The sequence below is a fragment of the Aulonocara sp. 'chitande type north' Nkhata Bay genome, linkage group LG18, assembly GCF_057382095.1.
Source record: "Aulonocara sp. 'chitande type north' Nkhata Bay isolate Kocher_YH1m ecotype deep benthic linkage group LG18, A_spYH_male_GT1.1, whole genome shotgun sequence".
In the NCBI taxonomy this organism is placed as follows: Eukaryota; Metazoa; Chordata; class Actinopteri; order Cichliformes; family Cichlidae; genus Aulonocara; species Aulonocara sp. 'chitande type north' Nkhata Bay.
Genome location: NC_141361.1, coordinates 14,592,193 through 14,618,876, shown reverse-complemented (window position 1 = coordinate 14,618,876; position 26,684 = coordinate 14,592,193). Strand labels below are relative to the sequence as shown.

Genomic DNA, 26,684 nt, shown 5'->3' with positions numbered 1-26,684 from the left:
TATCAATACTATGATGGAATTCTTGGTCTGGATCAAGATATAGAATACAAATAGTATGCAAGGGTAAATAATATTAACTGGTTTTTTTTCAATGTGGCATAAGGAGAGTAAGGCAAGGCAAGGCAAGGCAAGTTTATTTGTATAGCACAATTCAACAACAAGGTGATTCAAAGTGCTTTACAGAGACATTAGAAACAAGAACAAATAAAAAGCATGATTTAAAATTGATTAAAACAAGCAAATAAACTAACTAACTAATTAACAAACAAACAAACAAACAAACAAACAAAACAGTATATAAAATCAAAACAGATAAAATCAGAACAGTAGATAAAATCAGTAGTTAAATGTAAGTTTTGAAATTTAAGCTTAAAGTGTGGATTTGGTGTTTTATTCAAATGCAGCTGAGAACAGGTGAGTCTTCAACCTGGATTTAAATAAACTGAGTGTTTCAGCTGATCTGAGGCTTTCTGGGAGTTTGTTCCAGATATAAGGAGCATAAAAGCTGAATGCAGCTTCTCCGTGTCTGGTTCTGACTCTGGGAACTGATAAAAGACCGGATCCAGATGACCTGAGGGATCTGGATGGTTCATACTGGGTCAGGAGGTCATTGATGTATTTTGGTCCTAAACCATTCAGAGCTTTATAGGCCAGCATCAGAACTTTAAAGTCTATCCTCTGACGGACAGGCAGCCAGTGTAAAGACCTCAGAGCTGGACTGATGTGGTCCACTTTTTTGGTCTTAGTGAGGACTCGAGCAGCAGAGTTCTGAATGAGCTGTAGTTGTCTGACTGATTTTTTAGGTAGACCTGTAAAGATGCTGTTACAGTAATCAAGCCTACTAAAGATGAATGCATGGACTAGTTTTTCCAGGTCCTGTTGAGACATCAGATCTTTTATCCTTGATATATTCTTGAGGTGATAGTAAGCTGACTTTGTTATTGTCTTAATGTGTTTTTCTAAGTTTAGGTCTGCATCCATCACTACACCCAAATTTCTCGCCTGGTTTGTGGTTTTTAGATGTATAGATTGAAGTTCTCTGGTGACCTGTAATCGTTTTTCTTTGGCGCCAAAGACTATTACCTCAGTTTTGTTTTTGTTTAGCTGGAGAAAATTGTGGCACAACCAGTCATTGATTTCCTCAATGCATTTACCAAGAGCCTGTACAGGGCCTCGGTCTCCTGGTGACATTGTGATATATATTTGTGTGTCATCTGCATAGCTGTGATAGTTTATTTTGTTGTTGTTTATAATCTGTGCCAGTGGGAGCATGTAGATGTTAAACAGAAGGGGTCCCAAGATGGAACCTTGGGGAACTCCACATGTGATACTTGTCTGCTCAGATGTGAAGTTACCTATTGATACAAAGTATTTCCTGTTTTCTAAGTATGTTTTGAACCAGTTTAGTACAGTTCCTGAAAGACCTGTCCAGTTCTCCAGTCGTTTGAGTAATATGTTGTGGTCAACTGTATCAAATGCTGCACTGAGATCCAGTAAAACTAGGACTGACATTTTTCCACTGTCTGTATTCAGACATATGTCATTAAACACTTTGGTCAGAGCGGTTTCAGTGCTGTGGTTCTGTCTAAAACCTGACTGGAAGGCATCGTAGCAATTATTCTGTTTTAAGAAGTAACTGAGCTGTTGAGAAACTGCTTTTTCAATGATCTTACTTAAAAACGGGAGATTTGAGATCGGCCTGTAGTTGTTCATTTGTGTCTTGTCAAGATTGTCCTTTTTCAGTATAGGTTTGATTACAGCAGTTTTTAGTGATTCTGGAAACACACCTGATAATAAAGAAAAGTTGACGATCTGTAACAGGTCTGACTCTAAAGTCTTTGAGACCTTTTTGAAAAAACTTGTTGGCAGGACATCTAAACAGCAGGAGGAGGAGTTCAGTTTACCTAAGATGTCCTCCAGGTCTTTGCTGTTAATAGGTTGAAACTGTTTCATGGTGTTTAAACAGTTTTTTGGTGGACACAGTACATATCCTGGATCTGCTGTTGATGTACCAATTGCTTGTCTAATTTTTTGGATTTTTTCAGTGAAGAATTTGGCAAAGTCATTGCAGGCCATGGTCGAATGAAGTTCAGCTGCCACTGACACAGGAGGGTTTGTTAGCCTGTCAACTGTAGAAAATAAGACCCGAGCATTATGGCTGTTTTTAGTGATGATGTCAGAGAAGTAGGACCTCCTTGCATTCCTCAGTTGTAAATTATAATTGTGAAGTTTCTCTTTATAAATGTCATAATGAACCTGGAGGTTTGTTTTTCTCCATCTGCGCTCAGCTTTCCTACACTCTCTTTTTTCTTTTTTCACCAGTGTGGAGTTTCTCCATGGAGACTTTTTCCTTCCAGAGATAACCTTCACCTTAATGGGAGCAATAGTGTCCATTACATTTAACATGTTAGCATTGAAGCTATTGACGAGCTCATTGACTGACCCTCTGGGCAGGTCAGGTGTTAATGGGAAGACCTGGTTAAAAATTGCACTACTGTGTTCAGTTATACACCGTTTTGTGATCACTGTTGTTGATATATTTGTGTGGGCTGAGATTTTACTTTCAAAGAAAACACAGTAATGATCAGACAGGCCCACATCAGACACAGTAACCTTTGAAATGCTCAGGCCTTTGGAGATCAGTAGGTCAAGAGTGTGTCCTCTATTATGTGTGGCCTCTGTTACATGCTGAGTCAGCCCAAAGTTGCCCAGAGTGTTACTCAGGTCTTTAGTCCCTTTGTCCTGAGGGTTGTCCACATGAATGTTAAAATCCCCAGCAATAATTACACAGTCAAAATCAACACAGATCACAGACAGCAGTTCACTAAGGTCATTAAAAAAGTCTGTGCAGTATTTGGGAGGCCTGTAAACATTAAGAAACACAACTTTGGATGGGGCCTTCAGCTGTAAAGCCACATATTCAAAAGACTGAAAACTTCCAGGAGATAGCTGCTTACATTGAAATGATTCATTAAATAAGACAGCAACCCCTCCTCCTCTCCTGCTCGCCCTGACCTCACTGATAAAACTGTAGTTAGGAGGGGTCGTCTCGATGAGAACATCTCCACTGTTACTTTGGTCCAACCAAGTTTCAGTTAAAAACATAAAATCAAGGCTGTGCTCAGTGATTAAATCATTAATTAAAAATGTTTTCCCAGCTAGAGATCTAATGTTTAATAAAGCCAACTTAAGTGTTTTAGAGGTATTACTTGTCCCCTCGTGTTTGGGAGCAGTCTGTGGCACACAAGGTATGTTTACTATGTTTAAAGATCTTTTAGAGTGCAGCTCTCTGTGTTTTGACCAGGCCACATGTCTCCTGTCACCTAAAAGTACAGAAATTTTAAAACCTTCTAGTAAACAGGGTCCCAGCTTCTCCTGGGAAAAGTCATCACTGCCATAATCCTCACAGCCCGGACCCTTCACACATCACGCATCAGACTGCGGAGACAGGGCATGAAGAGGAACTAAGGGGGGCGAGGCTGGGCAATGTGACTTCGATTGCTCTGTTGAGGGTGGGGCTCGATGGCGAACCTTTGGCCGCTCTGGTGGGGGGTTTATGGGGGACAAAAAGGGATTGGGACGGGGGGTAGATCTGAGCCCAGCATTGACCCGCTCCATCATCTCCTCAGTGAATTTCAGGTGTGGGGAGGAGGGAGAAAGGGAGGGGGAGGAGGGTGATGGCCTGTCAGGGGTTTGGGGGACTGGGGAAGGTCGTGGTCCCTTGTCCTGGTCGTTGGTGTTGTTGAGAGAGTTGGAGGCAAATAGGGACCCCTCTTCTTGCCTTAGATGTCTCTCCTTTCTGAGGCTCTTCCTCAGATGCCATGGATGTCTCTCCTTTCTGAGGCTCTTCCCGGGTGGGGGCAAATGGAGCTCCTCCTCAAGGTTTCTGCTGGGCTTTGTCTGTTCTTGGAGTACTGTTTGTTCCTCTTTATGAGATAACTCCTCGTTTATCTCAGCCTTGGCACCAAGCACAGATGGATGACGTATGGAATAAAACAAGTTGGAGGTGAACAGTTTCACCCCTGACTTGTTAAAATTAAATCCATTTGCTTTGAACAGATGCCTGCGTTCCCAAAAAATATTAAAGTTGTCGATAAAGTGCACTGAGTGGTCAGCACATGCTGATATAAGCCATTTATTCAGTGTAAACAACCTGCTGAATCTCTCGTCTCCTCCTCTGACCGGCGGTACAGGTCCACTGATGAATACAGCTGCATTCAGAGAGTTTACAGTATTTAATAATCCAGTAAAGTCCCGTTTCAGAACCTCCGACTGTTGTTTGGACACATCGTTTGACCCTGTATGCAGAACAATGTTTGTCACAGTTGGATATTCATCTGCAATTTGAAGAATTCTCTCCTTCAGGTTGTTGACCATATCGTTAGGAAAGCAGAGGACTTTAGTGTTCTTACCGCACATCCTTTGTACATCCTTTACGGCAGAGTCACCCACAATCAGAGTTTCAGGCCTAGCCTTTAGCTTTCCCTGTGGCCTTTCACTTTTCAACAGATTTTCAGACCTTATTTCGCTGCTTTTAGATGGATGGTTGTCCGATATAGATCCAGGGTCCTTTGATAGTGGAGCAAATCTGTTCTGCAGTTTCACATTCAGTTGTTTTGGAGGTTTGTTGTTAACCTTCCTATTCACGGTTGTCCAGTCCTGTTTCCTCCCGTATATAGGGGTAGAAGAGCTTCTCTGTCTCGTAGGAAGTGAAGGCCAGTCGGTTTCAGAGATTTCAGCTCGCTGTGCCCTGCCTGTGATACGTCCTCCCCCTTCCAGGAGACATGATTTATGTCTTGGTTTTGCACCAAGACAGTCTAAGGGGGGATTATCACTTGAGGATTTATAATAATGCACAGAGTCTACTTTCTTGGTCATGTTATCTGTGCTCCTTAGCTGTGTACTAGCTTGCTCATCGCCATTGTTTTGAATCAAAGGCAAGGTTGTTTCATTTCCACACAGTCCATTTACCTCCACGTTTACTTCTAAGCGATGAATTTTTGTCTCCAGTACTGCAATCTTCTGCAGGAGGCTGTGGTAGTCATCTGTGGAGAGGGAAGGCATCTTGTTGCTAGTTAGCCTAGCGGTTAGCACCTTTCCAGGCTATTGAGGCTGCTCGGTGCCCAGACGCTGTAATCAGGCTTCAGCTGTGTCTAGGCCACAGACACACGGAGCGCTGAGGACAAGGTAACCATAAAATGTTGCTGTTTCTGTTAAGAACACTCTAGTCCTAATGATCTACAAGTGTCCAGAAGTTATCGCAGGTAAGCTCACACGGAAAAAAGGGAAAAAATCAGCATAAAAATCAATAAAAATCAATATAAGAAGCAAAGCATTCAAGAGCAAAGAGATGAAGCGTCCACACTCACAAAGGGGAGGAGCTAAAAAAAGTAGTTACCTTGGCATCTCTTGAGAAATAACCACGATGATCTCTCTGCAATGAAAATTAGGATATGAACTAGAGTGATATTTGAATATAAGGAGAAAGTATATTACATATAATGACAATTAAATAAAAAGCTCAATGTATCATGTGCTAGAATCATTAACTACACCAGACCTTTCTGTGAGTTGTAACAAATTAAGTGTTATTGCACCTTCCAGTTAAATAATCAAGTACCTCATCCTCATCATCCGTAAAAAACATCCAGTGCCCAGTCATCTGCAACTGAAGACTGGTACGTTAAACATGCTTAACAATGCACAGAAATACAGTGTATACAATTCAGATGCATACAAATGACTATAATGCTAATATTTTTTTGTTGTGGTAAAGTAGGGGGAATAACAAAACTGACAAGGTTAAACTTCAAGTACACTGATGACCACTCACAGAACGCCAGTTGGTGTACCGCACTGGTTGTCCATTGGTCCAGTAAAATGAATAACCAAGCAAATAATGTAAACCGATCCAGAGGTCTGTTGTAGGCGCGTCCAACATTTTAGAAGTCAAAAACACTAGAAATAATATAAAAAACAGACATTGTTTTGTGTTTGTCACAAATATATACTTATTTTGAATTTCATGTGTCAGAGTATTTTTGCTTTTAAAGGTTTTATTATTCATATAATAATCAGCTAAGAGTGTTTATATTTCTGTTCTGTACTCAACCAGCTGCATATTTTAATTGCTGGCTCCCTACTTTATAACGGAAACTGCTTGCCTTCACATTATCAGTCTTTGCCTTCACATTGTCACTGTTTGCCTTCACACTAGCAGGAAACCGCCACCCACGAGTAAGAAACAACCTTGTAGAGAACACGAAGTTTTTTGATAAACCACACCTGTTTTCTTGACAAGATAAGGATGATATTCCCTTTTTTGTATGCTTCATGATGTGTATAAATAAAGCCAGACTGCACCAAGGAGGTGTGTGAGTCTCTCCCTGAGTCTCTCACCCGTGCACGTTTAAAACTGCTCTAAGTGTCTGAGTGATATTTCATTGCATCTGAGTACTTTGATAATAGAATATCTTTAACATTTAATTGGTCCTTCTGAGCCGGAGTGGACATTGATATTTTTTCAATGCTCCAATAGGAGACCTTCGTCAAGTCCTGACGTCGTGAGAAGCCCACGCTGTCGACTCCTCTCCAGGCAGAGGATAAAGTCCAGAGACGTGACGTTCGGGTTCTGGCCAGCGTTCTTATAAGAGGTCCACGACTTCAGGGGTTGATGAAGGAAACCAAAGCAACCACACAATAACTCAGGTGAATATTTAGCACTCACTCACATCTTGCGCAAAACGACTGAGGCAACCTGTGGTCTGTACATTAAATAGTTTCCCGTCAATGTATGACAGATTAATTAAGTAACATTCTCGTCTGAAAAAGGACTGGTAGAGGTTACAGCTCGCCTGAAAAAGGGCTCGGAGCAAGTTTAATGTCAAAATACGACAGGATAGTAACATTCTCGTCTGAAAAAGGACTCGTAGAGGTTACGAAGCAGCTCGCCTGAAAGAGGGCTTGGAGCAATGTAGAAAGACACAGTGTTGCCCAGAATAAAAAACTCATTACGCGTATAATCTGTTGTTTTACTGTTTTGTTGGTGGAGTAAGTTGATTTTACAGCACATTAAGGAGGCTGAACTACTCCACCGAATTGTTTACCGTTGGTTGCTCGAGTTCTGGTGGAACGGGAAAAGGTTGTGTTTCATCACATAAAATTGACACCGCTTTCAAGGCTAGCTTGAAAGTAGAAGGCCGTGTCAATAGCCTCTCCCATTCCTCGTGCCAGAGAAAGCACCACGGGTGTGTATGTGTGTGTAAACGCAAATATATTTATAAATAAATAAATAATAATAACAAGAGGAAAAAATAATAATGGGTAATAAATCAACAAAACTCACTGCTGACGAGCAGTGGCTAGAGAAAAAATGTCCAGGCGCCGGACTAATTAGCGCAAATAGATGGAGAAATCCAAAGAAACTAAACTGCCCTGCGTGGGAGGGAAAATGTACTCCCTTTGCAGTGACTGCTTTAAAAGAGACCCTCCAAGCGGAACTAAACAATGAAAAAAGCTTTAAAAAGAAAGCCAAACGTCTCACGGAGTGGCAACATTTTAAAGCCTGGATGGCAGAAAATGATAAACGCACAAAGGTGCGAGAAGAGAAAAAGAAAAATGAACAAAGTAGTGAACTAAAAGATCCACAACACCCAAAACCACCTCCTCCATATGTGCCTGCCCCCAGCCCGTCTAATCAGCCAGTATCAAAAAACCCCTTCACTGACGCGCCAGGCCCATATGATTCAGCAAGACAGGCATTAAATTTAATGACAACAAATCACCATAAGGAAGACATAGGGAAAGACCCGTCAGGTAGGGATATGGGAGGACAGATTGACCCCCCAGGACCGTCAGGTCTGTTTCCAATGATAGCCACGCCCAACCCAAGATATGGCCAACTAACGGGTGGCGATAATAATGAAAGAGACAACAACCCTTTCCTATATGTTTTCAGAGCATGGTCCCAAACTGACAGATTTAATGTTTTAAAGGACGTTCCACTGTTAAATGAAGGTTTTGAGCCATGGAGGGAGGCAGTTGAGTTAATTAGAACACACTGGCACTTGAATGGCCATGAAATGCTCCAGGTAATTCAGGACTTATTAGGTCTAAAAATGGGAACAGTAAAGGGAGACTTCACGGGGTCAGATGACCAGGGTATAGCCCTGCTCCCCACCTCTGAGCCTCTAAGGGCTCAGTTGGCAGGATTATATGAAAGGATTAGAGTCCGTCTAGCCCCAAGAGCAGATTACGGCAAAATAGGCGAGATAAAGCAGAAGGAAGCTGAGACTGCCTCTGACTTCCTCGATCGCCTACGCCCAGTTTTCAGACAACATTCAGGTTTAAATTACCAGGAGGAGCCACAAACACCATTTCAGCAACAGCTAAAAAATGCATTTCTGAACGGCCTCCTCCCAAAAGTGAGGGCCCACGTAGAAAAACACTGGGTCACACAAAATACAGGAAGTCTGTCAGATGCACTGCAATATGCTGAACACGCAGTTAAAATACAGAAGCAAAAAGAAAAAGGAGGCGTCTTTACTGTAGATCCAGCAACAGGATTGGTGGCATTCTCTGGAGAATACAGAAGACATAAACCAGGCCCCTACAAAGGAAAAGGAAAGGCAGGAGGAGGGCGAAAAGGAGAGAGAAGACTGAAAGACACAAGCTGCTACAATTGCGGAAAGGAGGGGCATTTTGCTCGCGAGTGTAGACATAGAAAAAAGGATGACACTGAGGAAGAGGATGAAAGAAATAACAAATGACTAGGAAAAAGCACAGAAGCAGAGAGCAATGAAAACACGGACGTGTATAACATAGAGCAATTGCTTTTGGGCTCTGAACATAAACCAACTGTAATTATATACGTAAATGGGCAGCCAATGACGATGCTCTGCGACACTGGAGCATGTAAAACTGTACTGATTAAAAAACCACCAAAAGTGAAATTCTCTAATGATACTCTGATAGTTAAGTCAGCATCAGGACATGTCAGTACTAAATCACTGACTGAGCCTCTACTCTTATCTCATGAAGACAGCGGCCGCAGCTGTAAAAACCAGTGCATATATGACCCATCTTGCCCAGTTAATCTTCTAGGGAGAGATGCGCTAGAGAAACTGGAAATAGGAGTATTGCCAGGACCAGAGGGCATGTATGCAAAGCTAATGTTAAACGAGAAACAAAGTCCAGCAGATTATCAGATTAATGTGTGTCAAGGACTCGGACAGCCTCACTACTACTGGACATTAGACCTGCCCTCACTAGAGCCTTTACAACACATAGCAAATCGATATCTGCCAACTCATTCAACACGACAGGACTACACTCAGTATCACAACACATTGAGGTTCAAACAGAGTCCAGGTCCTAATCCTGTGTATGACCAAGAAGTACACAAGCTAGGACCACAAATGCTGACATTACAGCACCTATATGTCACCCAAAGTGGTAATGCAGTGTGCTCTGTGCTGCAGCCTGAGGCAGTACAACGAGTAAATAGGATGCCAAATCCACATGTGTCAGTAGCACACAATGACAGTACTGAGTGGAAAGATTTAGGCCGCATTCTCACCCAAGTTGAAAGAGACAGATATGAAAAAACTGAGGACACGCATGAAGGATGGCTACAAGGTTGCAGAACGGGATGCATGAGATACACATTAGGGTGGGTGATCACTACCCACCCAGCCACATACATGACTGACAGCACTGATTTGCATGTGCAGGAAGATAGTGAAAACTGACATATACTCTCATTAGAATTACACCCAGAACTACAAGAATTGCCCACAACACTATGGTCCACAGGATCGACAGATGTAGGATTAATTAAAGGAGCAGATCCTGTTGTAGTAAAAACTACTACAACCTACAGGCCAGTTAAACCACAATATCCCTTGACGGCAGAAGCAAAAGCAGGGATCAGGCCAGTAATTGCAGATATGGAAAAAGCAGGCATTTTAGTGAAAACAACTAAAGCAACCTGTAACACTCCAATCTTCCCAGTGAAAAAAGCAAACACAGGAAAATATCGCCTAGTGCATGACCTCAGAGCAATAAACGAAGTAACAGAACAAATCCCACCTGTGGTAGCAAATCCACACACAATCTTAAATCAAGTGACGCAAAAAGAACAATGGTTCTCAGTCATAGATCTGTCAAACGCGTTCTTCTCGGTGCCATTACACCCAGATTCACAAAATCTGTTTGGCTTCACCTTTGATAACGAAAAGTATACCTATACAAGACTGCCACAGGGTTTTCAGAACAGTCCCACCCTGTATGCAGAGGCATTAAAGAAATCTATGTCACTATGCACACTCCCTGCCACAGGGCAATTTCTTCTGTACGTTGATGACATTCTCGTCACGGGAGATACACGAGACAACTGCAGAAAAAACACCATGACTGTGTTGAAACATTTAGCACAGCAGGGCCATAAAGTATCACAGCACAAGTTACAGCTGTGGAGCCAAGAGGTCACATACCTTGGCCACAAACTCACAGGAGAGGGAAGAACACTGTTAGACAGCAGAAAACTAGCAGTACAGAATGCTCCAAAGCCTCTCACAAAACAACAAATGATGAGTTATTTAGGTCTCTGCAATTTTTGCAGATGCTGGATACCTGAATATGCTCTGCTAGCTCAACCTTTGCAAAACTTAATTTATGGAAAAAATCTAGCACTGAAAGATAAAATAGAATGGACACCAGAAGCAGAAAAAGCATTTAATGATCTAAAACTTGCACTGCAGACGCGCACAGTTTTGGCATTGCCAGACTATGAAAAACCTTTTTACTTGCATGTAGACGGAGGTGCAGGCTACATGAAGGCCGTTCTAACACAAGCCTTTGGGGAAAAGCAACGCCCTCTTGCATTTTATTCGTGTAAGCTAGATTCAGTGGCCTCAGGACTGCCCTCGTGCGTGCAGGCATGCGCAGCTGCAGCAGAGGCAGTTAAGAAATCCGCTGACATCGTCTTAGGACACACATTGATCGTCAAAATTCCCCACGCTGTAACCTCCATCTTACTGCAGGCGAACTTGTCTTATCTCACACATGCAAGACAGCTCTCATACGTAGGCATCTTGTTATCACAGTCACACATTACAATCGAGAAGTGTGGTCAGCTAAATCCCAGCACACTTCTCCCCACATCAGAAGATGGTGAAAAACACTGCTGTATGGAAAAGCTAGATGAAGAAACAAAACCACGAGCCGATATATATAGCACACCACAGTCAACTTTCACTGACATTTTTGTAGATGGATCAGCTTCTAAAAATAGCTTAGGTCGCAACTGCGTTGGTTATGCAGTAACCACAGTAGACACAGTTCTGGAAGCAAGACCTTTGACTTCCTCTAACTCTGCACAAAGTGCAGAACTTACAGCTGTTGTGAGAGCATGTAAGCTGAATGAAGGAAAAAGCATAAACATACACACAGACAGTCAGTATGTCTTTGCAGCAGTACATCATTTCGCAAAGATTTGGCAGAACAGAGGCATGGTCACTTCTACTGGTAATCCAGTACAGCATGCACACCTTTTAAAAGAACTGCTAGAAGTGATAACACTGCCGAAAAAATTAGCATTGTGCAAATGTGCCGCACACCAAAAAGATAACTCAGAAATTACTAAAGGCAATAACTTTGCAGACCAAGCCGCAAAAAAGGCAGCACAACAACATATACAAACTTTAATATCTGAAACATCAACGTTAATACCACTTGATGTACTTAAAGATGAACAGAAAGCTGCATCCATCACAGAACAGAAAAAATGGTTAAGGTGTGGAGCACAGCTAGAAAATGACCTAATGACCTGTAATGGCAAACCAATACTGCCAAAATCTCTACACAAGACAGCAGCATTAGTGACACATGGCTTAACGCATTTGTCAACGGGTGGAATGATGAATGTCCTCTCTAAACACTTCTACACTCAAAATTTTGAAAATTCAGCAAAGGAATTCATCAGAACATGTATGATTTGCCAAAGACATAATGTACAGGGGAACCTCCGACCACAAAGAGGTCATTTCCCCACACCACCTCACCCTTTCCATACAATCCACATGGATTTTATTGAACTTAACGAATGCCAAGCATCAAGATATGCTCTAGTAATTATAGATGTATTTTCAAAATGGCCAGAAATCTATCCAGTCAAAAGAGCAGATGCAATATCAGTGGCAAAGTGTTTATGCAATCACTTCATCCCCACATATGGCATTCCCAGTCTGATAAGGTCAGACAATGGAACACATTTTGTTAATGACATCATCAGCAAAGTCTCTGAAGCTCTAGGATTTAGCATCAAACATCACTGTGCATATCACCCACAAAGCGCAGGATTAGTGGAAAGAACTAACGGCACAATAAAACAGAGATTAAGAAAATGCATGGAAGAAACAGGAAGACCATGGCCTGAATGTCTAGGCCTAGTAAAGATGTGGATGAGAATAACACAAGGTTCTCAGAAACTTACACCTTTTGAAATCATCCACGGGAGAGCGTTTCCATTGCCAATTACCAGTGAACCTATTAATAAATCAATAAGGGAAACTACCCTAGCAGAATGGATGACTAAACTGTTTGAAAATAAAGAGATTGTGTTAAACAACCAACTGCCGAGTGATTTCTCTCCAGTGTCTTGCAGGTTACAACCAGGTGATTGGATCCTGATCAAAGTACTCCAGAGAAAGAATTGGAGTTCACCAAGGTGGGAGGGCCCATACCAAGTCCTACTTACCACACCCACCGCCTGCAAAATAGCAGAAAGACCATCTTGGATCCACCACAGCCACTGTAAAAAAGTGAGTGACAATCCAGACGCTTAGACGCCGGCTCCCCTGGCTTCTAGGTGATCTATTGGTGAAGGGAAGGGCTGATTGGGTATATCCCGCCCTTTTTTACTTCTCGCCAATAGTCTACTCACCAGAAGTCTAGGTGTGCCTGGTCATCATGAAGACACTTGTCCTCCTAGTGGCCAGCATTGCGCTCCTAGTGAGCCTACTAACACTCACCCAGATGAGAGGAAATAAACAACACCACCTGCAAAAAAGATGGACACATGATAATTCGCATCTACGTGACCTGACCCAATCCAAAGGAATACACACCTTCAAAGATTGAACTTTCTGGGTCCAGGGAACCGCTTGGGCCTGCGGGCCTAAAACCTACTTCATGCTCCCACCGAACTCCACCGGTCTGTGTGCACCAGTACTAATTTCAGACCACACCTTCAAGATCACAGCAGAGACACACACGTCAAGAGCAAAACGTGAAGTTGCTGAAGTCACTGAAGTAATGCCACATGACTCAATCTATGGATCAGATGTGCCCAAAAACTTCAAACTATGGACTGATGGTCAGAAAGTCCTCCACTCCTTGTTCCCTTGGGTAGGAGTTGGGAAAAACATGCTGAGGATCGAGACACTTGACTATCGATTTGGACTGTTCCTAAATGCTTCAATGAAAATCAACAAAGCGCAAAATGAAGAACTCGACGCAATACGCATTGTAGTGATGCAACACAGAGTCGCACTAGACATGATTCTAGCTGAAAAAGGAGGTTTGTGTGTATTGTTTGACACTACATGTTGTACATACATCCCAGACAACATACACTCACAAAACATGACCGACGCTTTGAACACCTTGAGAAAGATTGAAGATGCTGAACAACAAGACTATGTCACAAGCACTGATGATTGGTTGACATGGTTACTAGGTGGTTCATGGAAGTCCCTTCTGATTAAAGGACTTGTTGGAATAGCATGTTTGCTTTTACTGTTATGTGTTTTCACAACATGTGTAGTACCCTGTCTGAAGAAAATGGTATCAAACATGGTGACAACTTCTATCAATGCTTATGTGATGATGTCTCAAATGGAAGAAATTTTGAAAGATGATCCATACAGTAATGTTTAGTTTAATTGAACACAGGACTGTTTTATGACGTTCAAACCGAAAATGTTTAGACAAGAGGTTATGAACTGACAAAAATAACAGTACTGTCATGTGAGAAATCTAAACAACAGGAGGGAATGTCAGAGTATTTTTGCTTTTAAAGGTTTTATTATTCATATAATAATCAGCTAAGAGTGTTTATATTTCTGTTCTGTACTCAACCAGCTGCATATTTTAATTGCTGGCTCCCTACTTTATAACGGAAACTGCTTGCCTTCACATTATCAGTCTTTGCCTTCACATTGTCACTGTTTGCCTTCACACTAGCAGGAAACCGCCACCCACGAGTAAGAAACAACCTTGTAGAGAACACGAAGTTTTTTGATAAACCACACCTGTTTTCTTGACAAGATAAGGATGATATTCCCTTTTTTGTATGCTTCATGATGTGTATAAATAAAGCCAGACTGCACCAAGGAGGTGTGTGAGTCTCTCCCTGAGTCTCTCACCCGTGCACGTTTAAAACTGCTCTAAGTGTCTGAGTGATATTTCATTGCATCTGAGTACTTTGATAATAGAATATCTTTAACATCATGTTAGCAGTTTAAATTAAGAAAATGGTAGGACAGGGCACTGTTGAGCACTGTGTGTCATCATTTACATTTATGGTTTTACATTATGGAGCCCTGCTCTCAAAAACTTACATAGATGTAACACTGCCTGTGTAGCTGGATTTAAGAAATAAGTGCTTAAAATTAAACTTTAAAAACACGTTTACTGCCATCTTCTGACAGTATGGAATGTTACATGACCAGTTTGGTTGGTTGGTTGGTTGTGGTCAATAGACTTAAATTAGTTTATGTTAGCTAACTAGTAACAGAACCAGTAATTCAAGAGAAAATAAAACTAAAAATCAGTTTAAGGGGATCACTTTTGTGCTGTCCCTGGCTGCAACTGCAACAAGGAGTTTTATGTTAAGAGACTGAGGATATACTGTCCACTTTTACTCTCCATTTTGTTAGCAGTGAAAGGCTGTATGCTGTTTGGCTAGCTGGACTGAAGCAGGAAAATCCACCTGTTAGCTGTAATGTTCAGGCTTAGAAAGCACTTTGTGAATGAGGACAGGGTGGAGGAAAGTCTCTGTGAGTCAGGTGACAGGTGGCTCACCAGACCAACAAACTGGAGTCAGTAAATTATTTTTCCTTGTCTGGCCAAGTGTATCCAGCAGCGCAATAAGCTGACGTGATCAGCACTATTTTATGCAATAAAATAGTCTCTTGTCCTACACACATCTAGACAGTTTACATCACAGGTTACTACATGCACATCACACAAAAGCATAACTATGTTTCTTAATGAAGCATGATTGGGAAACCCATCAGCATGTCTGCAGGGAAAATGTATGCGATAAAGAAAAGCAACCAAAAAACTGAGGGGATCAGAGGAAAAGATGCCAGACTTTATGGACACACTTTCATGTGTCCACTACATATTTTTCCTGGTAACATAAAATACATCTTTCTATTAGTATGACAGAGCATAAAAACACAAATAATGAATGGGTTCAGACTTTTTGACTCCTTTGTTATAAAAGAGAATGTATAATATAAAAAGGACAAACCTTGTACATGCTTTGAGAGAATAGAGGCCAGATTTCCTCCTTTGTTTTTGCATTGTGTTCTTGCTCCTTCCCACGTCTCTAATTCCCTGCTAATGATGCTGTAACACTGTAGTTGAAAAATGATCAGCTTGTGATACTTCAGATTTGCTCATTCTTATGCATAACTGTAGTTTTTAAAATGCAGTGTTATAACGCACTCATGAGTTACATCACATTTCTTTAGGAGACAATATTTAGGAGCGACTCTGACCTTTGAATTAAATTTTTTCCAGTCCTGTGGGCAGCCACCCTTTGGAAGAACAGTTGGTACCACTGAAATGTGCTCGGGCATTGAGCTATTGCGTTTACAAATGAAAGAAAGCTGAAATCCACAGTTATAATCATGCCAGAACCCTGTGAGCCGATTCCAAATATAAAATATTTTTTTGTAATTGAAAGAATAAATATGTAGATAATGGACTTCATTGGTGTTTTATACTCATGTTAATATTTGGATGAAAGCTAGTGAAAATGTATCAGCTTACTCACCCCTAGAGGGAGTAATAGCCACACAGTTCTCGTCATTGTTCTGGAAGTTGGGTTGATTTTCACTCCACGCTTGAAAGACGACTGGAGAATCATCCATCCAGCTTTTTGAAACACAAATTTTCAAAAACATAAATGTGCATACCTTCTACACTCACTGTGTGTTAGGAACAATTCAATTCAATTCAAAAATCTTTAAATAGTGCCAAATCACTTCTCATTAGGATGACTAGTCTAAACTATAGGATTTATCAAAAAAGGAAACTTCTAGTTTAGTTTTAAGTGTACTCCTAAAAGTAAAAAAGAGTTTCCACATCATGAATCAGTATTCCCATCATGTAATGCCTGCCTCCATCAGGATAATGAGCCATGTCACAAAGCTCAAATCATCTCAAGCTGGTTTCTCGAACTTGAAAGTGAGTTCACTGTACTCAAATGGCCTCCGCTGTCACCAGCTCTCAGTCCAATAGAACACTTTGGGATGTGGTTGTGTGATTTTATCATGGGGAAAGAAAAACAGCAAAAGTAAGAGAGAATTAACGATGATGTTTATCAAATGTGAAGCGTAGTTTCGAACTTTTTTTGCTGCTGGTTCAGTAAATTTTGGTTGGATAGTGACAAAACCCTGACCGACATCTCACAGATTCTGATGCCTAATTTTCAAATTGCAAATAACACAACACAGTGTTCAACAGGTAATATCGGCTATATGTCAACTATTTTTGTTAAGTTTCTTTCTCTTTTTACATTTTTATGTAATTTACTTAGAATGAGAATTTGCATATTAATGTTCAAGGCAGTCTAAGGAGCTTGGAAAGAAAAGCGTCTGGACTTCTTTAAGTTTCTTGAAGACATTTCACCTCTCAGCCGAGAAGCTTTTTGTGGAGAGTCCCAGATTTAAACTCTGTGGGAGTAACCCACCAAAGAGGGACAAAAGGATCCCCTGATGATCCTCTAATCACATGAGCCGAGGTGTGAAAACGGGTGTAGGTCACAATCAGCCAGGGTTTCGGGTGAGTTCATTGTGAAACCTAGCCTCACCCTACATGATTGGGTGGGGCTAGCCCATTGTTCATTAAGTAGTGCTGCTTTCAGTCATTATGCAAATGTACTGTTTATGAGGTTGGTGAAACCTGCAGTCAGCTGAGACTGAAGAAGCCACTTGGACATTTCTCCCACTGAAAACGCTCTGTACAGATGAACAGAATCAACTTTTTGGAATTTACTTAGAAACATTATTTGTTTTATACTCACGCAAATGTTCCATCAAGATCTACAATGAGGCCAATCCAGTAAGGGTGATGACCTGTGTCTTGTATCTAGCCCAGATATGTAGAAAGGAGGCTGAATCAGAAATATTTAACTTGTAGCATGACCTGAACTTAAATTCTGTGGAAATGGATGCTAGTAGTGTAGTACAGTATGTTGCTGCTCACCAGTTTCCATAGAAAGACCCTTTCAGCTTCACTGCTGATAGTTACCAAGTCACTATGCCTCTGCTGACAGTACCGACGAGCATCTTCCATGCCCATCTGATTTCTGTTAATATAATACTGATTCCTGTTCCATTCAAACCACCCATCTGATGTTTTATTATAGCCTGGAAATAGATCAAAACTTGCAATATGGATTATATTCACTATAACTGTTGTTTTTTTGATTTGTTGTTTTTTTAGGAAGACATAGTGGTTGTGTGGTTGAAAATTTAGTGGACTGAACAACAGATCAGCTATAGGTTTTAAAAAGTTAACCCACAATCGTAAGCTTTATTGTGCTTAGAAGAACAAAAAAAATGGAGATAAAGGTGATTTTCTTCAGGTTTGATGAAAAAAATGCCAGACTTACTTGGAGTGACGGGGTCTGGAGGCGGATTTGGGGTCATTCCTGTATTGTTATAAAATCATTTAAAAACAGTGCACTGGACAGAGAATTCGAGGTTCTGCAACACAGCTCTAAGCAGAGAATATGTTAAGAAATATGACTGTGCATCCTAGTGTTCAAGAACATGGGTACTAAACCAAGAAATTGTGCATATAGGAACAAACCAATCTGTACACAAAATCAGCTCCCAAATAAAGATTTTATCAATAGTTTGATGTTTACTCCAAAATCTGAGGACAATAAATCTTAGGAAGACATTGTGTGAAAGTTACTCTCACTGAGTTCACCTTCAACAAATGCACAAATGTGTTTGGTTAGCAATTTCACCTGCACGGATCTGGCACAGCCATTCGCTGTATTTCTCACAGTGTATGTCACTCCAAGATTGTCTTCTGAATATGCGCTCTGGTTTCATTTCCACACAAGACTCAACATTATTTTTATTGTTTGGCTCTCCAATCTTCCATTGTTGGAAATTTAGCTTTAAAAAGAAGGAAACAATGAAAAAAAGTTATTTAATTGCATCTTCTGAATAATGCATAAAAATGAACAACTTACTGGAGTTCCGTCGCTCCATACATAACCTGTGTCAGGATCTGGGGCACTAAGTCCAATCCAAGCTGCTTGTAATCTGTAATAGAAATTTACATTATTGATATAAACTTAAAAAATAATTGTTAGACATTTTCCAACTCATTAGTTATCTGTGGAAGAACTTGCTAGCAATTATTATTATTATTATTATTATTATTATTATTATTATTATTATTATTATTATTATAACAACTAGTTCTATTTTCTTTTATACTGTACCTAGGTACGGACTGAAGCTCAACAGAACTGTGGATGCTGAGCAGGTCTCCTCCGATAGCCCTGCAGTAATCTTTGGCTTCAAACCAGGTCTTCTTTTGTATAGAATACCTATCAAACAACTTAACACCAACCGGCATAAAGATGCTCAGTGTGATTTGGTAATGTCAAGGTCACACAACTTTTATATACTGTGCAAAGGCTAAGATGTTGTATTCACGTGGGGTGATCAAAAGGTTACTGGACTTAAACATTAAAAAATATTACCCAATTAAATTTTTGTCAGGCTGCTGTTTTTAAATTGTTTTCTGGAAGTGCTGTTCTGATCATACACACTGTGCTCTCTGCAGTTTCAACATAGACCTTAAACTTGCACAAACAGCAAAAAACAACTTCTGTTTTAAATTGGTGCAAATGTCTTACAAAAAGGATCAACACAGCTGATGGGAGCTGGGTCTGCTGCTATGACTGAGCAGTTTTCTGCAGGTTTTAGCTGAACAGTTTCCAACCACAATGACAGACTGCCGTGTGAAGAGCAAGACCAGAATTACCTGAACTGTAGCCTGAAACATGGTGTATGCTAGCATGCTAGCGTACACTACTATAGCGAGCACTGAAAAACACAGTGGCACTTTGGCCGTACCAGCATAATCTTTGCTTGCCAACTTGAAACATTCCCAATTTTACCTCGCTGGAACATTGTCCACTTCGCAAAATGTAAAATTAATTTGAGTATCACAACTGCACTGCAGAGTTACAAGCACAAAGGAAGATCACAGGACTGCAATGAAGTGATGTGAAAATAGAAGCTGGTTTAAAAGGAAGATTTAGCACATTTAAATCACTTTTATTGATCTATACTGGGAACTTTTTGATGACCCTTCATATATAAGTATATGATCTTGTCTTTAGTATGAGTTAGGACAACCTGATCAAATTAAGTTTTTCCTTGAGATTGTACCTTAAAACACCGGTTACTAAACCCCAGGCGAGTCCAGCCAGATGCACACTCAGGAGGGAAAAGAGTGGGTGGTGGAGGGGTTAAAACTGCCCCCTCGGCTAGGTGCTTACAGATGTATTTCTCCTTATTTGTGCAGGGCACCACATCCCAGAGGCCAGAAAAAATCCCAGTTTTCATCGCAACACAACCCTGTCTGTTCCCTTTCATTGTCAGAGAAATAATAAAAAATTTAGTTGTGAGGCTATGTTCTGCAATGTCTTACTGACGGAGTTAAATGTGTCACCATACCTGGCATTTCAGCATTCCAGTGTGTGAATCTCACTGAGTCTGTGTTGGTCCATACAAATTCTTCAGTATTTTTCTGGTTTGAAAGCCCCAGCCAAAAGTGTTTCTCTGGTCGCATCCCCACCAAGCTTACAAGAAATGCATTATCCACCCTGAAAATAATTTCAAGAGTACAGCCGTTTAAAAAGCTTCAAAAGTTGATGTGATTATTTATGTTTGTTTTTCGTTCACATTTTGTTTTGTGCACTCAAAACATATGGAATAAAGACATGTAAAACAAATCTTACCCATTTGAAACATCAGCTAAGTAAGAAAGGGAACCTTTACAGTCATCTTTAGCTTCATCAAATGTTTTAGTCTGTATTCCTATAAAGTAGCAGTATGAGCCGTGTCTCCTCCACCCCTGGTTTGATGGAAAAGAAGATCATGAAGAAACACTGTAAATGATTCAGATTTTTAACAATGACAAGGAAAAGGAGATTTTTTTTTAAAGCTCAGTTATGGTCAGTTCTTATTATGACCCAGCAGCTGTGTGGGGCTCCCACGAGTAATAATATGGAGCTTGAAATGAGTGAACAGGTTCAACAGTATTTGTCAAACATCGATCATGTTAAAAATGACTGTCAACATGCTCAAGCAACCCAGTCCACTAACTTTCACCTAATTGTCTCATTGTACGAAATTATTCTTTAGCTTTAAATTTTGCAGAAAACAATATTCATTTAATTAAATAATCATTATTTCATGCAACCTCAACCCCAACCTAATAACTTCACAATTCTTATGGTTTATTTTTTAAACAAATTCATAATTATACCCACATTTTTGCAGCCTGTGTTTTGCTCCACTTCCTCTCCAGATGGTCTTAAGGCACTCATCTTCTTACAAATAAAGCCATGTTGCTCCTCGCATACAAGATCTGCCCAGTTTCCATTCTGTAACAAAGTACCATAAGTAGATCTGGAAGTACTGGTATTGGTATTTTTTAAACTTTACAAATTTAATGTCATATGTTAATGTAAATATTTATTGTATATGCTGTGCATTGTGTGTTCAGTATAGTATGTTGGAAGACAAAGACAGTGGTACAGTCTACAGTGTGCTTATGGACTGTTATATTTATTGCACAAAAGAGAGCGCGCTGATAAAGTGCAAACTGCATCCGGGACAGAAAAAAATGTATAACGCTCCTGACACAACTCACGCTCTTAGCAAACACCTGCACAGAAAGCAGATTGACCCCAATCCGGCAGGCAGAATCTGAGCTTCAACAGGTAACAAAAGTAATGAGAAGATGATTACACTGATCAGAACAAAGAAGGGAAATAACTCCAACATGCACAAACATCTGACCACACAGTGTGCACTTAATTTGCATGACTATAATGTTTTTGATATACTGCTCAGCAATGGTGGTGACTCTCAAAGCAGAGCCAATGAGAACCCGAAAAGAATTGATAAGAGAATCGACAAGTAATCGAATCAATGAGTAATATTGATAATGGAATCTGAATCACAAAATTATTATCTATTTCCATCCCTAGTGTTCGGAAATGCTCTACAGCCTCAGGTTGTATTGTATTGGTTATTGAATATTTGAGTTACTGTTGTCTTCTCAAAGTAGACAAAGCTGAAAGCATTCATCATCATTTTTGTTTTCCATTCTGATGCTCTGTTTAAACTTCAACGGCTCCCTATAAATGCACTGAGTTGCTGCCAAACTGCCTAATAAAGTGGCCAGTGAGTGTAGATTGAAGTAATATGTGCACCGTATGCACTCGATGATGCTGCGTACCTCTCCACGCATGAGAACACAGTCTTTTATTTCAGAAGACACAGCTGGTTTCCCAAACTCCCAGCTGGTGAAGGCGACAGTCGAGTGGTCAGACCAGTCAAATAACCCCTCTGTCTTCCTGTCATTCATTCCAATCCAAAGCTGATCAGTGGATGCTGCAGACGTTGGTTAAAAACAAAAGGACATTTTTGTATTTTTCCAAATCTACAATTGGATTACATGCATGTTAGAAAACATGTTCCATACAGTTTGCTTGTTTTTATTCATGGTTGTAAATCTTTTGAATAACCTCAATGGTCTTTATATTTTTCTGATGTCAAAATATTGATTCAAGGAATAGAGACCAGCACCTGAGGATTTACAGGGATTTTTTGTTTTAATTATTTGTTCCTTAACAATGATCCTTTTTTAAATAAATATCCATACATACTATATCCAAGCTGAGAGATGATGAAGCTTTGGTCCTCCACACTGTGGATGCTCACTAAGTCTCCTCCATCCTGGTGGCAAGCTACCTGAGCCTCAGACCATGTTTTCTGAGCCTGATTCCTGTGGAAGCAGTGGCCATTGTAGTGTATCCAGGGTTTTGAACAAAAACCTGTCCCAGCTGATCATAAATAACAAAGTAATAAAATAAGTGTTGAGGAATATTTCAGTTATGCTATAACCAAAATCTGAAGAAAAAAAAAGATATTTTTATTTACCTCGTGTAGGAGCTTCTTCAGCCTCTTTACTGTAGCAGATGTAGCCCAGTTTATTGCTACAAGGTAAACTTTGCCAAAGGTACCGTACACTAGGATCAACAACTGCACAGTTGTATCCCGGATTAGGAAGTGGATGTCCTAAACATGATGATAGATATACTTTACATGTTAACTCTACAACAGTCTTATACCGGGGCTCCAATTTCTATCTTTCTTTTTGCAGATGCATTTCAGTTTTTTTCAGTTAACAAATTGTATATTTTCTATTAATATGTTTTATTGTTGCTGTCATAGAGAGTCAGGCTGTTCTGCCTCTTTCATGTCTTTATGCTAACTTAAACAGCTGTTTTACCAGTAATCTGCTAGAATATATTATATCACCTGAGTCCCATTTCATGTAACGGTAAGGCCTGCCATTTATCCATTTCCAGCCATGTTCTGGATCTAGGATGAGTCCAATCCAAAGTGTATTGCCCCCTTTCCATAGCAGTGCTGTTGGAGCCATTGAGTACAGAAATGAAAAAGGAAAAATGTCTTTCACTTTGCGTTAAATAAATCTCTAATTGTAACCTCTATCATCCCTGTTGGACAACATCTCCCACCCCACGCAGGAGACTCTGACAGCACTGAGCAGCTCCTTCAGTGGCAGTCTGCGGCACCCACGATGTGGGACGGAGAGATTTCGCAGGTCTTTCCTCCACACTGCTGTCAGACTCCACAACAAAGACTTCAACTGATCAAACACACACATCCACACATGTGCAATAGCAATAACACTAAGTGCAATACTCTTTCTGGCATCGTTGTATTATAGTGTATATTGTGTACATTATCTTATGGATATATTATTCCAGTGTTTTTTTCTTCTAATTTTTCTATGCAACTTTGCACTGTCCACTGCTGTAACAAAACAAATTCCCCACGCGTGGGACTAATAAAGGTTATCTTATCTTATCTTAACAATAATCAAAACTAGTGTTGATGTTCTTTTTTTTAAATGATGGGGGGAAAATCATGTAATTCATAACACAAAGATAAGAGATAAGAAAAGATAAGATAAACTCTGATTAGTCACACGTGTGAAATTTGTTGAGTCACGACAGAAAGTGGACAGTGCAAAGTTACAGGGAGCAACAGTCAAGAAAAACAATGGAATAGAATAAGATAAAAAGAACAATATACTATATAAAATAGAATAAAATACTATGTTTGGATACATATACTTTACAGGAGTTAAAGTATGCACATAAATACATGATCACTTTTTCAGTGTGTCCGAGGCACATTACCTGTGATATAAGCCTGCTCGTGAGGATCATCGATGCTGAGAAGGGAAGCTCCCTGCTGTTTGCAGCTGACTTGTGCCTGGTGCCAAGTCAAAGCTGACTGTATGTTAAGCTGGTAATACGCTCCCGTTGTTGGGTGCATATTCCAGTCTTCCTTGGCTGTATATACAAAATGCATATATGTTTATAAGTCAAACTCATTTTAGATCATGGGTAACTTTAATCTTTAGTGGGCCTAACCAGTGAAACTCAACTTTCCTTCAATGCAATTCAAATATTATAGAAAAATTATCTTTTTTTGGGGGGGGGGGGAAACAGCTTTTCTGTCATTTAATTGTTTTTCTGTAATTTAACGACTTTGTTGTAGTATGAATAGAAATAGTGATTGAGTCATGATCAAGGAAAACTGGGAATATAAGAAAAGCAGCAGAACTTATCAAAATACAGTTAAAAGTTTAAAGTCTATGCACTTCTTCATATTTTCCAGAGTCTTCCAGTGGGTTGTTTTGGAGTCTTTCCCAGGCCAATTCTGGCCCCGGTCTTCAACAACACCGGTGCAATAGTAAAGGTAATACTTTACTTCTCTAACTTAATGTTGATTTTTTTTGCCTCTGTTCAGCTATGGGAGTTGACTTAAGTTAAAAGTATATAATAAATCAGTTAATCCTTGTAAGAGCTCTGAAAAATAATTGTAGGTCCTAATGGTTGAATTATTTCCTTCAATTGGTTTCATTACTCACACATGGTTGGGCAGTACCCCCAGCGTTCGCTTTGATAGTTTGTTTCAACTGCACACCAAAGACGCTTTTCCGAGGAGTCAAATTTAGTACAGTCTGAATACCACTGAGTTTTGTATAGAAAGGGAAACATACACGGCCTTCCCGCTGCATTTCCACCGATGGTAAAAAGCTCTAAAAGGTCAAATAAACAAACGAACAAAACAAAGACTGTAAAACACATTTATCACAAACAGCTTTAAGACATGAAGCTAGGTAGAAACCTGTGCATCCATTTAATACAACCCTCTTATCTAAGAAAAATTGCATTATACTCTTTTTCACATGGCACAATACCTCTATAAGTTCTTGTGCAGGCACCACTGGATGTTCCAGAAATTGTGAGGTGGTTATTTGGTCCTGTTGTCCTGGAGAGAATGGCTGTGTTATCTGCAGTGAGCTCAATGTAAAGCTCCTGGCCTTTGAGAGCGAACACTGTTTCGTTCTTGCATTCCCACTTTTGGAGCTCACTGGCTTCATCGCAATCGTAGAGGTTTACTTCACTGCCCACACTTTTTCCCTGGACACCCAGGCACTTGTTCCTCTGCAGAACCAGTAGTCGATCACCAGTTGTCCAGCGAATGTCATTGCAGTGGTTATTTGTTTTTATCAAACAAAAACCAGTGCCCCTGTTAGTTAGCTGAAATGGTGAGTCTGTTGAAAAATAATTGATATAAATTCACTTCATTTCCATGACTGGGATTGCTTTTGGTGCCTCATTGACTCTGAATCATTTCACTCTTCTTGCTGACAAGAAGAGCCAAATGATATGCTGACATAAATTTACAGGATAAACATGCTCGTTTTAAAAACACAGAGCAGAGGAAATCAATAAAATCTGACAAAAGATTAAAATTAAAAGTTGGATTACTGTACCATCTGAAGCCAAACAATAAAATGTTTGGATGAGGATCACAAAGATTTTACAAGTTATCCTCATTGTTAGTATTCCTGCAATTTGTATTAGAAAACTTTATACATGCATTTCTTGCAAAGTGTTTAAGGCTTGTGTGAATGACTGTTGACCACCAGTCCTAAGAGTATTATTTGTTCTGTCTCAGAGGAACAAGGAGGGCCTTGTCGACTTCCAGTATTACACAAATTACTACGTGATTGAAACTGAGTAATAAACAAATCAGTGTGTGAAACAGGAAGTGCTAGAATTACAGTTACAATTATGTTGCAACAACCACACTGAGGAAGTTATGATATCCTTCTGTGAATGCTTGAAAGAACTCAGTGGACTTTCCATGGATGCACTGGTTCTGTTAAACTGATGCACCGGTTTTTATCATTTATCCTGTTTAGTCTTTGCCCCCTACCTATATGATGGATGTACATGTGCTTTTCTTATACACTTTACATTAACAGTTTTGATACGTGCAATACAATTAAAGCTTTATTATAATTAAAACTCAACATTGAGTATAATCAGAATCAGAATCAGAATCAGAATACTTTATTGATCCCTGGGGGAAATAATTTTTTGTTACAGTGCTCCATTTTAAACCAACATTAAGACAAGACAGACAATACGCTAACTAAGAATAGTACAATATATACATATATATACATACATACATACATAAGTCACTTATAAATAAATATTTGGAAAAGAAACATGTGTAGCTGTAGCAGCAAACAGTGTGTTAAGTGGATGCGTTGTACAGGGAGATGGCCACAGGCAGGAATGATTTCCTGTGTCGTTCAGTGGTGCTTTTCGGTAATCTCAGTCTCTCACTGAACGAGCTCCTGTGACTGACCAACATGTCATGGAGTGGGTGGGAGGTGTTATCCAACATTGTCTTTATCTTGGACAGCATCCGAGTATAGCTGATGAATCAGTGTTACGTTGAGGAGAAAACACACAATGTAAGCCTTGGCTTGCAAAGAGAGTAGAAGAATTGTCTGCATGGCTGGAGAGTGGTTTTTATTAAGGTAATAGATTATTGTTTCTTTTGAAATGGTAATTTAAGCACACATATCTGATGACAGCCAATTACAGTCTAAGGAGCTTGGAAAGAAAAGCGTCTGGACTTCTTTGAGTTGCTTGAAGACGTTTCGCCTCTCATCCGAGAAGCTTCTTCAGTTCTAAGGGTCAAATGGTGGAGAGTCCCACGTCC

The 26,684-nt window shown here is 40.1% G+C and overlaps 1 protein-coding gene across 1 annotated transcript in view; it reads right to left on the bottom strand.

The window, feature by feature from the left end:
- The window catches only part of LOC147308198 (macrophage mannose receptor 1-like), a 31,371-nt gene extending 5,799 nt beyond the window's left edge, over positions 1-25,572 (bottom strand). The window contains exons 1-24 of the mRNA XM_086270984.1: positions 25,438-25,572; positions 24,859-25,215; positions 24,526-24,696; positions 23,789-23,944; positions 22,881-22,991; positions 22,500-22,637; positions 22,226-22,402; positions 21,796-21,950; positions 20,822-20,935; positions 20,288-20,403; positions 20,004-20,152; positions 19,716-19,915; positions 18,758-18,876; positions 18,503-18,575; positions 18,272-18,425; positions 17,909-17,947; positions 17,500-17,663; positions 17,318-17,382; positions 16,067-16,167; positions 15,789-15,931; positions 15,539-15,644; positions 5,834-5,958; positions 5,621-5,668; positions 5,399-5,434 (exon numbers count right to left, since the gene is read on the bottom strand). Of these exons, the coding sequence (XP_086127110.1) occupies positions 5,399-5,434; positions 5,621-5,668; positions 5,834-5,958; positions 15,539-15,644; positions 15,789-15,931; positions 16,067-16,167; positions 17,318-17,382; positions 17,500-17,663; positions 17,909-17,947; positions 18,272-18,425; positions 18,503-18,575; positions 18,758-18,876; positions 19,716-19,915; positions 20,004-20,152; positions 20,288-20,403; positions 20,822-20,935; positions 21,796-21,950; positions 22,226-22,402; positions 22,500-22,637; positions 22,881-22,991; positions 23,789-23,944; positions 24,526-24,696; positions 24,859-25,215; positions 25,438-25,501 (3,081 nt within the window). The 5' untranslated portion in view covers positions 25,502-25,572. The remainder of the gene's footprint in view (positions 1-5,398; positions 5,435-5,620; positions 5,669-5,833; positions 5,959-15,538; positions 15,645-15,788; positions 15,932-16,066; positions 16,168-17,317; positions 17,383-17,499; positions 17,664-17,908; positions 17,948-18,271; positions 18,426-18,502; positions 18,576-18,757; positions 18,877-19,715; positions 19,916-20,003; positions 20,153-20,287; positions 20,404-20,821; positions 20,936-21,795; positions 21,951-22,225; positions 22,403-22,499; positions 22,638-22,880; positions 22,992-23,788; positions 23,945-24,525; positions 24,697-24,858; positions 25,216-25,437) is intronic.
- Between the last annotated feature and the right edge of the window lie 1,112 nt (positions 25,573-26,684).